This window comes from Nylanderia fulva, unplaced genomic scaffold (assembly GCF_048542155.1).
Source record: "Nylanderia fulva isolate GAGA-0341 unplaced genomic scaffold, ASM4854215v1 Scaffold2, whole genome shotgun sequence".
Taxonomy (NCBI): domain Eukaryota; kingdom Metazoa; phylum Arthropoda; class Insecta; order Hymenoptera; family Formicidae; genus Nylanderia; species Nylanderia fulva.
In genome coordinates this window covers 366,385-380,673 of record NW_028190263.1, presented here as the reverse complement: position 1 = coordinate 380,673, position 14,289 = coordinate 366,385, and the positions used below count along the sequence as shown (strand labels likewise).

The window sequence follows — 14,289 nt, the reverse complement described above, 5'->3', positions numbered from 1 at the left end:
ACATTTTTTTTGTTTTGTCTCTATCAAACACATTGAAATAAAATAACACGACGATGAAAATACAAATTAACGAACACGCTGTCAAGAAAAAGTTTATATTTATATAATAAAAAATGTCAAATTATTGAGACAAATGTGGAATAATGTGAAAAAATGCAGATAAATGGTAAAATTTCCTGACTTTTTTCCCTGAATGACAATGCCCGATTTTCTCGATTTTCCTGACCGCTAGACCTAGACTCGTTCTGATAAATTTTTCGTTTGTTTTAAACAGTGATAATCGAATGTAACTACGACGGAAGCTCGCGCTGCCGATTTCTCGCACACAACTATCCGCGTTATCGCGTTTGTTTTCGGATAGCGATCGCGCAAATAAACGAGACGAGGACGCGCGATAGCTACACGAGCGAAGAGCGCGATACCGCGCGTAATGCACTTACAATTAGGCGCATGCTAATGCGCCGCGCCGGCAGCAATTAAGTCCGAAGTGCCCTCTGCATCTTTTATAAGCTCCAGTCTCGCCCCTTCTCCTCTTCGCGTCTCCGCTCCCGCGGGATAATTAGTATGCGGTCGCGGTCCGATTTTAAAGCGACTGCGGCAATATCCGACGTCGGCGTTTGCGAAATTCACGAGCGTAACGACACGTCCGCGAATCTCTTTCGCGCGACGCGTCTTAAGTTTCCTTCCTATCCTGTCCGCGACGGCGAGAATTATGATTCTCTGTTTTGTACAGGGTCATGATGTCCCTGGCATTTTCGCGGTCTTATTATTATTTGCTACGCGCGCCGTGAAAAGGGAGAAGATGGAAAATAAATAGAAAAATGTTCGCGCGCACGAACGAATCCTTTGAATTCTTGTAAATTCAATCAGATGCAAGAAAGTAAAATGCCGCATAAAAATTTATTTACCCAGACCGTATATATCAAGAGACGTATTTTCATCAACGATTTATTTATTCCTTTCGCTTCTTTGATTTTATTTTCTACGAGAGAGAACATAATTGGCTCAGATATATTAATACAAATGGTATCTGATATCAATTGTGTGTGTGTGTATATATATATAAACGTTTATTCCCTCTATATATCGCCGACCCTTAATCAGAAAAGCGTATACACTCCATCAGCACAAAATCGTCTTAACTCTCCAATTCGTTACGAACCGAACAGCGTAATCCGCGAGGATTTTCAGACAGAGTCCGGGGACGATAATTATTAACGACGATCGGCGGACATTTTAACCGGTCGCGCCCGGACACTAAGTGCCCCGAAACTAATGGTTAAACGGTCGTTAATCGATTTATACGCATCGTTTCGCGATATAATACGGCGGACGGGCTCAACGAAAAATGGAGCGATGAGCGAGGGTAATCGATGGACGGGATATATGTCGCCATGGGGATTAAAACGTTGCATCGGAATCCGCGTGCGTATGCGTACTTTTTTTATTTTTTTTTACATTCCCTCTCAGCGCGCGATGTGCGTGCGACGTTAACGCGTCAAAAGGGATTGCGCTCAATGGACAGTAATGTCAACGCCGGCCGCGTCAACACAGATGTCCACGACTGCATGGGCTGGCTGCGAGGCGTTTCCGACGATCTCGCGTCGCGGCCTGCCATCACGTTAATTCAATAGCGCGTTTTATCTCCGCTTTGAGAGAGCGAAATAAGGGTTCATTTGCTGCGCGCGCGCGACACTCGCCCGTGACTTCATTAGTCCCCGTTTTTAATTACAGGAGAGGGCGATGATTATCTCACCGTGTCGCTGAGAGACGGAGGCGCCGCGGTAGGAATGACCCTGGCCAAAGGAAGATTGGATCTGCACATAAAACCGGCCAGGGTGCGATTCGACGATAATCAGTGGCACAAGATCGTCGTCCACAGGAAGGTTCAGGAGGTAATCATGTTTCCATTATGTTATAATAATCGCAGTCAAGCGCTCTTGCCGAGAAATAAATTATTACACTGTTCAAAATAAATAAATAAATAAAACACCGGCACTAGTCGTTTCTTATATAGCTTTTTGGAACTGAACACGAATCTGTCTTCAAAATTGCTCCGTCACGTCACAATTTTAAGAGTCGAAGTTGCCATTTATAACTATAATATAGTATATTGTTAGGACTTTCAACCCTCAATAAAGATTGGATTTGTATTCAGAGACCTAAAAGGCCTTTAAGAATAAATAAATATATTTTAAAACTCGTTAACCTAAGTAAGTGACTTATTTAGCTAAATTCTGCAATACTGGATATCTTATAAATTATAAACCATAACGACATTAAAAATTCCTATTGAGGGTTGAAAATCCTAATAATATATTTTATTTTAATTGTAATAAAACTTCTCTCATCTCGTCACATATCACATTATAGCTATACAATATAACGAACTTCGTGAAAATAGTCCTTCTTTGTAACTTTAATTGCATGTCTCTCACATGACAGATTCGTGCTCAGCATCCAATAAAAATTATAAGAAACCTTTCGTCTCGTTCGAAAAAAAAGTCATTGCTGTTTAATAGTGTTATTGATGAATTTAAGATGTTAGAGTCTGACGCGGAAATAAGTTACATTGAGATAGACAGAGGCTGTATTCGATATTCGGGACAAGTGTTTGAAATGCTTAAATTCATGGGTATATACGGTATCGTACTTCGGGTCTGTCTTCCGACTTTAAATATCCAATTTTAACGACCGGAAAGTGGAAAATCCGATACTGTCCGGACGTTGAAGGCGTTAAATTTTCATACTGTCGCGAGCCAAATGGATCAGCGAACGGACGTGGGAGCAATTTCGTTAATGCTAGTGAGTACACCAACATTCATCGTGCATTACGCGCAGTTGTGATAGAATAGATAACGCAATTATATATTTGCGCGTCTCCGTCGCGCGCAAATTGAGGAACGATATGAGTTTATCGGTTTATCATCGCCAAAATATTGGCCCCTCTTGTTATTTTGTGACGCGCGTTGTGGAGATTCGTTACGGCAATTATAACGAGTTAATATTTGCTCTTGAATATGTTGATTTTCTAGTAATGGATTTGTATGTTATTATAAAAACATTATTTCGCTTTGCGCATTTTTAGCGCGATTAATATTTTAAAGAAGCAATATTGAAATGTTTATTAATATACGCGATTCAATAATTCAATATGAAGTCTTTAAAATATTATAATCTTCAATTTATTGAAATATTAAATTATTGATATTATATAAATAAAATGTGTGTCTCCTATCGTATCATACTTATTAAACATTTCAATATTGCTTGCGTTAAAAATATAATTTTAATTCTAATATTATTCGTGTTGTGTATATATTTATATGCATTATACACTTGCATATATAGAAATTAGATGAAATTAGAAAGGAGAGAGACTGAGATTATAAGGAAAGTTAAATTACATAATTAAAGTTAACTGAATGGCAGAAAGAGAAGCGGCCGTTATGGGTATAGATATGCTTTGTTACAGTGGTTGTGTATAATGTAGAACAATGGCACGAAAATAGCGTCACACGGCCGAACGCGTTAAAGCAGTGAAAGAGCTTAAATTTATCTCTTTTCCATTCAAAAGCTATCATCTCTTTACTGTTTTACCATTTACAATATACGTATTGTTAATAGGAAATGCGCGATCAGTCAAAAGATCCCGTAGTACATAATGCATTTCATTAAACACTTCCTTCGAACAGCTGATTCAGAAAACTTCAATATTTTATTTCTCGAGAAAATTCTGGACTTTTAATTCCAAATTTATACGAGAACCCGGACGCTTCTGTAAATATAAAAAAATGCCGACCCAGAAAAATTGGCAACAGAAATCCAAGGTTCGAGAGAAATACGTGATATATATATATATAGAGTCTTTCAAGCTTATCTATTTCTACTCCGCCGTTCGTTATCTCTTGTATCAGGAAGAGGATGAACCACTCCGCGCTATATGCGACGACAATTTAAGGGTTGCGGATGTATATAGCGCATGAATTGGGTCGAGAATAGCTAATGCCCGTCGCTGTGCTTTGGATAATTTTCCTGAGCACACGTTGTTCGTTTGAGTCACTTCCGCAGCTGTGTAAACGAGAAATCGATTCTTCTGAGCATGTGCCAAAGGATCGTCCACAGCTGCGGCGAAACTGTGGCAATATTTACCCGACATCGTAATATAAGGATTTCATATGTTTCTTTCGCGAGCCGAACATTTTTAAGCGTAATATGAATATTAGATATTTATTGTGAAACGTTGGAGCTCGTGGCGTCATTTTTGCGATCAGTCGCGTTTCAAGCTAAACTTGCGAAGCACGATTAAAAGAAAATACCTGTAATTTTTACATCCTTAAACGCAACCCCGTGCACGCGTTTGCCAAGGAACCTGAATAAAAGTCTACAACGATTTTATCTTCTGATTTTAACGACCTAATTATGAAATAATGTTAATAACAAATTAATCTAACCGCGAGTAATCACGAAGGTATGCGGCGACACTTAACCTGCGTTCACAAACGCATTTATTATTTATTATCGCGCTCCAGTTATCTTCACTTACGCGATGAATGACGATATCCTCTCTCTCTCTCGCTATATAGCATTTCAATATGCATTGCACACGCATATGCGCGCCCTATGTAACGATCGTACATATGTGATATCCCTTGCTATATAATTACAAACCTACATGTTCGCGACGTATCTCGGGCGATTCAAAGTACCAACTAATTGTACTCATTTTAATAACGAAGAATAAATACTAAATTAGAAACACACATAGGTGCATACACGCGTGTAACATGCAGATGTGTCGACAGAGCACGATTCCAGGTTCATTTACGGCGATGCATGTTTACGGCGGTACGCAGTTTCTCACCATAAAAAAAAAATAAAAAAAAGAACATTTATATCGCGTGAAGCACGCACGACGCGTTCGCCCTGCTTTTTATTCGATATTATATGTGTGTGCCGACTTCGCGGGAAAATGCTGACCTCGACGTGATACCAACGTGACCGTTCATAGAACACGGGTATGGAATTATTAATAATGCACCGCAGATGCACCATGCGGTGAGCCGTCGAATCGGCGCGTCATTATGTGATATTAAATTTTAAGAAATTATTACGCCCCGTTCCATGAAAACGAGAGGCGTAACGCATCGAAAATACCAAAATAATTTCGCGATAATTCCATCATTCTGTTGTATTTAATTAAATTATTGAAAAAAAAAATCATTATTTTAAAGTCATATATAAACAGCCATCAAAATTCATTTGGGACTTTCTATTCCTTTCTTTATTTTTAAGATATAGAAAATTATATTCTCTCTTTTTTTTTTCTAAAAATATACCTGTCTATTGTTAATTTGTAGCCAACAAAATGCATGACAATATATAATTTTATATAATACTCTATAAATATATGGTATAAGTGATTATGTATATATTTTTCTTAACTTTTCCACGTATACCTACATACATATATTTCGTTTATTATCCAAGCTGAATGGTTGTGCGTAAAAAGAGATCGTGACAAATTTGTGTCGTGCTTTTAATAAATAGTTGCTCGGCTCCGTGAACGTGAAAGGGAGGTAAGAAAAATATGCATCTCTCTCTCTCTCTCTCTCTCTCTCCAGCGAGATTAATCGCCGCTCTCCATCAAACGAGAATTCTCGCCTGACACTCTTCAACCCTTTTACGCTACGAACATCCCGGTGGCCACGCAAGCATTACGCACTTGTCAGAGACATTCAAAGAGCAAAGAGGGTATCCCTTCATTCTCGAGCGCATTGTCTTTCGCGGATTAGTTGCTGTCGTGTAATAAAGGTTAATATTATCGCGGACCAGGAGGGTCGCGAAAAGAGAGTGTCTAGACAACCTCTATTCTCCAGCCAGACTGGTGCCCCCGGGAGGTTGCGAGCTGCATGAATCGACCATAGATTGCCTTTCACGTGCCACCCGCGAGCGTTTACACCCGTCGTGCATCGTATATACAGGGGCGCGCCATTATCCCGCCGATAGTTTTAAATATGCCACGAACACTTTACCACGAATAATGTAACGAAAAAAAAAAAAAAGATTGTAATTGTTATTATTTTCTACGAAATTTATAAATTTCCGTGATATGCATATATATATATGTATATGCGAGGGATTTGTGCAAAATGCAGATTCGAATCGCGTTTAAGAATTGAGCAAGTGGTCAGACTATTTTTCATACTCGCTCAAGAATGTCTCGAACTCGGAAACGGAGAGGAAACTGAGATCCGGTTGACTGACGTCACGATGACACGCACGAGTGCACTTAATGCACGGCACTTCGCGGTAACGTTCGTTAGCATCGACCAACACGAATACTCCGATGACGTTCCGCATGCAAACTTCTGAGATTTCAATCGATTACGTCGCCCGCGAGCGCCATAAATTAAGCCCTTAAATGCGATCACCCGATTTCCACTTTCGAGATAAGTTTTATCGGGTAATGTCACGTAGCTTTTATTAAATTTAAGATAATGCATCGCTGCAATTCACCCCCTATAAAAGAATCGCGGGAAGGAATACGATATCGTCCAATTTGAGGGTTTAATCATTCTTATCTCTGGTCATTGCTAATCAAAGATTACAACAAGCATCGACATAGTATTACGTCACATACATCTGCGATACTTTTCATTTGCATATAAGTGCGAATATTCAAATTTCTTCAGAAAAATATAATAAGTAATAAATAATTTTTATACAGATAAATTATAATTGTGTTTCCATTTGTATTTTAGTCTTTGTATATTTTTCCGGAGACACAATATATATTTTGTTGGAGAGAGATGAAACGTTGGAATTGTAATATCAGCCATACTACGTAGAATTTATGATGACAGTAGAAAATGCGTTACATGTTTCAAGGGAAGACTTAACTATAGATCAAGTGATATTTGATCTCTACATATACGTGTCTAATTTATTTTACGTAACAATTTTCGAAATTGTCCACCTTGTCTATTTAAATATATTCTCTTATAATATATACATTATTTTCTAATTGCTGATATATGTATAATATAAATAATTGGAATTTTTATATTATTACTTTTATATTATGTTCTTTTTAGGTTTGTTTCGAATTCAATTAATTTTGTTATATTTATAACTTTTTTGTTGGAATATCAATGCCTTTGTTTTTTATTAAAGCATATATTATCAATTGTTTGCCAAGAATTTTTTCATTTCATTTGCATCGCAATTAATCGATCGTGTTCAATAATAATTGAATAAACTCGAGACTTCCATTTTCAATAGCGTTTATAATACAATTACTTCAAAGCAATATTGAATTACTACAAATGTATATTTTCAAGATTTAAAATAAATTATTATCAAGCTGTATATTAAAAAATATTGAAATATATAGTTAAAAAAAAATTCTTTAATTAATAGCATAGAAGATATTTTGTGCTTTCATCCATGCATGAGTAATAATATTGACTATTTTTACAAACAGAATTTTCTCATACATTCATTCTCTTTTTTTAAGATCTGCAAAATAAAACATTAATTTACAATTTTAATTTGCTGCCTCGAGTTTATTTTCATAACAATGATAACGTTCTGCTGCACATTTGTAAAAACATTTTTCTGCAATTTAATTATATATCACTACGTTCACTCAAATAATAATGTACTTTTATGCGACTATAAGTTTCATCCTACATATTTCCTATTAAACCATTGCAATTAATCTAGCTATATAAAATTATTTCATGCCGAATTGTCTTAGATGATTGCTTTTACATCCAATAAATAGTATACAATTAAATTAATCAATGAGAGAAACACAGACAGAATATCTAATTCTATGTAAATCCCAAAGCATTAATGTGTAATAATAACTTAAGTGGCTTTAATATTAACAATTTGATGATACCTTGTAGATATTAATATTCATATTGATATTGTTATGTTATACATTATTTCGCATAAATATACATACACAAGCGCGCGCGTAAGCACGCACATGTATAAATCTATAAAACATTAATATTAATCGTAATATTATCTGATATTAAAAATTTTCTATCTAAATATAAGATGTACGAACCATACTTTATTATATTGTGTATGTGGCGATAAAATTGATGCTATGCTGGCACGTGTAACATGTTTGCATAATATCGAATAATTACTAAATGCGCGACATGCTGACATAAAACATACATATACTCTTGATTGCACATAATTTCGTAATTTTGTAATTATAATTCAACAATCCATTATAATGAAGATTTTTGAATAATCTTACGACAATTATGTGCTAAAATAGCTGTAAAATAGCCGTCTTTTGAAAATATTCAGTAAGAATACATTGTTTCTTTAATACATCCTATTTACTCAAATTTAACCAAATCTATCTAAATAGATAATAACAAATATTTTGATTAATAATCAATAATTCTCTACAGCAATCATTATTCTTATGTAATAACAATTGCAAGAATTATATGCATAAAATGAGTATGCATACATATATACATATAAATTAATAATTCTCAGAAACACATATTATATAACAAGACATATAAAGATTCTAAAGATATAACAAAAAATTCTTCTATTCTTTTTAGCAAACATTTTAAAATAAGCAAAATTCCTACATTATTAGAAGAATTTATTCGTTGTACATATCCGTTTTTTTATTAAACTGTAAAAATAATAAATACATATACTATATGTATATTGCATGTCAGCATATGTATTTTACGAAGTATGTAAGAGAATTAACCAGACAATGTAGCAAAAGATATATGACTTAACAGTGATAGCAGAGACATATTTGCGAGAATTCATGAGAGAGAGATTCCGGTATAAAAATTGAATTCCAGATTTGTCCTCCTCCTTCGACATTAAATCCGATTTGTTACTAAATCGGTATAATCGTTCTTGACTCTCAAGTGTCGTTCAACTACAAATAACTACGAACGAATAATGACGCTCAACTACGGATATCTGTATTTATTTTTTCGCGTTTAATCTTGAAATTCAAAACTTTTTTTTATTACATTAACATAGGATAATACAAACACTTTCATCAGTGATGTTTATAAATTGTAGCGACGTCAGTTGTAATTTTGTCCTAGCTTAGCTTTTTTTAAATACTGCGAAAGCAGCTTCCATGCCGATAAAGTCAGCAGGATTTTCACTCGTAACCATTTTTCCATGCAACTAAAATTGATTTTACTTTACTCGATATACATTCTTAGTTTTTATGGAATGCTAAATTAATAAAATTAAATTTATACAACAAACATATCAGGTATATAAATTTAATATCCATTTTAAACATAACAAATGCAAAAACGTATGTAGAAGTGTCAGAATATAATTAAATATACATTCTAAAATATATGTAGGAGAGAAATTAAAGTATTATAAAAGAATGAGACAATGTAACAGAAAATATGGCTTACAGTAACGATGGAAAAAACATATTTGTATGCGAGAATTTGCCACAAAAAATTTGACCTAAAATTTGAACTTTTCGTTAAATCTGATTTGTTACTAAATCGATAGAATTATCCTTCAATCTCTAGTGTTATTCAGCTACGAACGAATACGAATTATGATGATAAATCACGAACACCTACATATTTTCTTACATATAATATCAAGTTTTATTCTATAATCAAGAATAATATTTTTCAATATATTATACATTATACGAAAATTCGATCTGTAATATCGAGCACTAGTTTGTAATCATGGAAAAATCATGCAGTTCTAATCAAATTTAAAATTCTTTTTAGATTTAACCTAAATTTGTCTTTTATAGATATATGTGAATAATTAAAAGAATATTCTAAATAAGAATTCTCAATATAAGAAGAGAGAGATATTTATACTTCAAGCTCAATCGGTGAGTAAATCCGGCGCAAAAGTCAAACGTTTATTCTATTAGCAATAAATGGGATTTATTATTAAGTAGATAGAATGACGGGCACCCGCAATCTTATAATTTAAGTTGATTTATTACAAATGAGACTAATTATAAATAGCTGTCCTTAATTTTTTGCATTCGTTTTAAGAACTATTTATTCTTTATTCATATAATTAATGCGCTTATATATATCTTCTAATATATTTTATGTAGAGCAAGATTCCCGATTTATAAATTGAACATAAGAAGTTTAGAAAAAAAAAAAAAAAACGCGCGCGTAATCAATTCAAAAATCCTCAAAGAATGAAGCCCGTCGCAGATTTCATTTCGAAGTGAGAGGGTGGAATTCACTCGACCTCTGACAGAAAGATTTAACATCATATCAACTTTGAATTTTATCCGCCGCATACCTATGAATGCAACCTGTTCGTTCCGCGCGTTTTTCGTCACAACGAAATCTTTTGCCTGCTTTTACATAGTGGCAAAGGCGGATCGCACATCATCCTACGTATGTCACTAGATCGCTGGGTGTCTTTTAAGCATGAGTACTTTCATCTCCCGCTTTTTCGTGACGAAAGGTGCACTGACTGGAAAATTCAACCTTGCGTTAGCAGATATATAAGGTGTCTAAAGAAAACGCGCACACAGACATGCACACACACACACACAGAAGTATATAACAATATACGTAATCTTATGTAATATTGTATAAAATTTGCATTCTTTATATGAATTTTAATAGAATTTTTCAACGTCAAAAGGGATATTTAATCGACTCGATTTACTTAATATGGCACTTGGTTTTTGTATATTAAGATTTTAAAATGTATTTTTTCAGGAAACTATATATTACTTTATTCCTTTGTATGTATCATCAAAAAGAAGCAGGTTTTGCTAACTAGAGAATGTGCTGTTTTAATAATAAAAAATCAAATTTTAATTTCTATATACAGAAATATAATAGATATATTGTTCTTTTTCTATATTATAATATATAGCGTAAATAATTTTAATTATAACACTTATAAATTCATTAAAAATACCAATATTCAACTTTGATTGAGAATTAATAATTTTTTTTTTCTGAAACAAAACTTTTTACCGCTATGCCGCTTTTTCTTGAGTCAATGCACAATTCGAACGAAGATTTGGCTATGTATATATATCCTACGATAAATCAAGATTTCAATTCGTCGCCTGCCGGATCGAACTTGCATACGACGATAGTACCTCACTTCTCTCTTGTCACGCTCTCACGACATAGAGGCTTCGAGAATTCACTATCAAAGTATGCCATCCCCGATACGTTTGTTGTCACGATCGATTCTTGAAGGAGGAAATAGAGAGATGCTCGTGTAATGATGCTCGTTGAACGCGAGAAAATTTGCGTGAACAGATGGGCATTTGTGCGCGCAAAAAGAAATAAAATACAATTGCTTGACAGCAGTAATGAGAATATTCCAAACTTATATATAATATATTATATAATTAAAATTATTAATTTAAAATAATAATTTTAATTATTTGCAATTTTTTCAGTGTCTCAATTATAATATTTCCAATTTTTAAATATTGCATTGATCTTAAATATTTTTTCTTGTATAATTTTAAATGATAATTTAATAGGGAAAATAATTATAATAATGAAAAATTATATTTATGTCTTCTATTTCAAATACTATTACTTGTCTTGTCTCCGTTTAAAAATAATGTTCTAAAGAAAAAGTACGGACACTTTTTTGCATACTATAGAAAACATTATGTTACACATAGTTTTATTTCTTCTGCAATTGTCGTAATTTTTCAATAAATTTGTGTTGAAAGATTACTTTATCTTAAAAAGAGATAATGCTTGCGTGAAATTAATATAGCCCATTTATGGACATACCATATAACATTTTAAATAAGAGCTTCACGGAATGAATATTATTCGTCGTTGGTCTAATATTTGAAATATCCGGAAAGAGAAAGAGATGATCGCTAAATTCCGACGGAATAGAAGGATCTGCGATTCTTGGTTTGCGGAACATTTGAAATACGCGATCTAAATCCGCGGCATTAAATCATCCTCGCGAGTAAGAGAGGCTTGTAACGCGTTCGAGCGGTTTCCTAGAGAGCGTTTAATTCGTTACGTACGACTCAGCTGCGCAAACATTGGCTCACCCGAAAGAGTCCGGAATGCCGGATCGTTTCTTTGATATTTGCTGGTGCAAAGTAGGTCCTTAAATTCACTGCGCACGATGAAATTCCCGCCGGATCGCCGACGGGTCGCATAATGCCAATTTTATGTAAAACTGTGGCCACATTCAGTAGCGCATTGATGTAGATTTGGTATCAAGGGTATAAACTAGCCATTATAAATGGCTTCGCATTTACTAGATGGATAACTTTTGAATTATTGCATTATTTCAATATATACGTCATGATTCTGATGATTATATTCATAGTAAAGAAAAAGATTAAGTAATGAATCAATGAAAAGTGTACATTCTTGTCGAGTCAATTGTTTTCAACATAAATGATAAAATATTCCATAGAAATAATGGCTTCTAATTTTCTCTAATTCCATAATCCACGTGAACACAAAGCTTTATGGAACAAAAAGCTCGTTTCTTGTAATTCCTTTGTCCTCTGACTATTTTTATTCGGCAATATACTCAACATAAAGGCAATCTCGAATATTACTCACTTAAGCCCTAAGCCCTCGGGTGATCTAAATCGAGAGCCAATTAAGCAGATAACTGAGCAAAGCCAAATAATAAGCGGATCGACCCAGCCTACCGAGATATTAACATAATGCCAAATCAGGAACCGTTCATACGCAGGACCGACTGCAGCTGCCTCCGGAAGCTATTTACTTTCATTTCGTATACAGTCGTATAATACAGTTTCTACTCTGAATATAATGAAATAAATTTCAGCATTATGCTGATTGCATGAAGCTATCTAGAAATTAATTGCAGATTACGTTTGTGTTCTCAAAAAATAAGATACTATGAAATTATTATATAATATTTTACAATAATATTGCAATGAGCAATATTACGTCAATAATGCTCTTACAATCCTAAAATATATATGCTGGATATTCATTAAGGATAAAATATACATATATATTCACAAACCAACAAGAGTAAAACGTGATAATCGATGTAACAATACGTAATAGAAAAAGAAAATTGTATTTGTGCAAATGAGTGTACAGAACATTGCAGCGTAATAATGATTTAATCCGCACGCGATGTAATCGTTAAGCAAACGAAAAATTGGATAGAGATTGCTTGATTTGCGCGGCTCATTCGATAAGTTTATGCGATAATCGCGACGCGCGAACAGAAAGATACGTTTATTTTTCGCGATCGTTCCTAGGCGATCAGCACAAAGGCAAGAGTTCGCTTCGTCACCGGCTTTCTCTTTCAAGGGCTGTTGCCCTTCTGTCAGTCGTTTAATCGCCGCGTGATCAAAGGGATTCCTTAATAAGGCCCGCACACAGCTGCAGGCGCACAAACCGCCTGCGCTTAGGAAGCAAATGCACTTTGTGTCACACGCATGTGTTACGTGCATTGATGGCAGGGATTTTATATAAATGAAATTTCGTATATTTTCATTACTCTAATGCAATTTTAATCTTTATTCGAAACTCTCTCAAAGAAAATATTATAATCAGTGTAAATCAAATTGAGAAAAGAGAATACTTTTGCAAGAAAACATTAGTTGCCAAAGTAGAAATAAATCAAATAAACAATCATTTCTATCAACATAGATACTTGTTTAGTCACTTTTGAAATTATTTTTAACTAGCTTTTCGGACCGCGCTTCGCGCGGTCCTCAAAACCTTTCTTCAATTTCTGTAGATATATTAAATGTATTCATCAATGTATCATATACTTTTAATTTCAAATCCATTTGCTTCATTTATTATAACATTTTCTATTTCCTTTGATATATTATTTTCTTCGATAATTGTATTTTCAAATTGATTTATATTCATTTGATCATCTTCAAGTATTGAAATTTTTTAATTAAAAATATATTAGGTTATATATTATATATGATAATATAATATAAATAAAACGATTAATAAATTTATAAATAAAAACAAAAAACCAAATTCTCGCCATCCCCAAAAAATTACAACATTTTGATACCAATTTAATGAAAATAGGTCCATTCTCATAAAAGTTTATAAAATTTTGGTCCCGATTTCGTGCAAATCAATCCATAAATACGCGCGCGCATGGGTAGATGCATGAGGTGAGTGTAAAATTTAATTAAAGAAAATAGCAAGCTTCTCAGAAAAATTTAATACCTAATTAATAATTTCTAGGGAATCGATCCATTAATGTGAAAGTGCGTGGGTGGCGCGTGGGTGG

The 14,289-nt window shown here is 33.9% G+C and overlaps 1 protein-coding gene across 4 annotated transcripts in view; it reads left to right on the top strand.

The window, feature by feature from the left end:
* Positions 1 to 14,289, top strand: part of Nrx-1 (neurexin 1) — a 240,332-nt gene that overhangs the window by 119,181 nt on the left and 106,862 nt on the right. For all 4 annotated transcript variants that reach the window (XM_029321266.2, XM_085482216.1, XM_029321265.2 and 1 more), the window contains exon 5: positions 1,735 to 1,895. In XM_029321266.2, the coding sequence (XP_029177099.2) occupies positions 1,735 to 1,895 (161 nt within the window). The remainder of the gene's footprint in view (positions 1 to 1,734; positions 1,896 to 14,289) is intronic.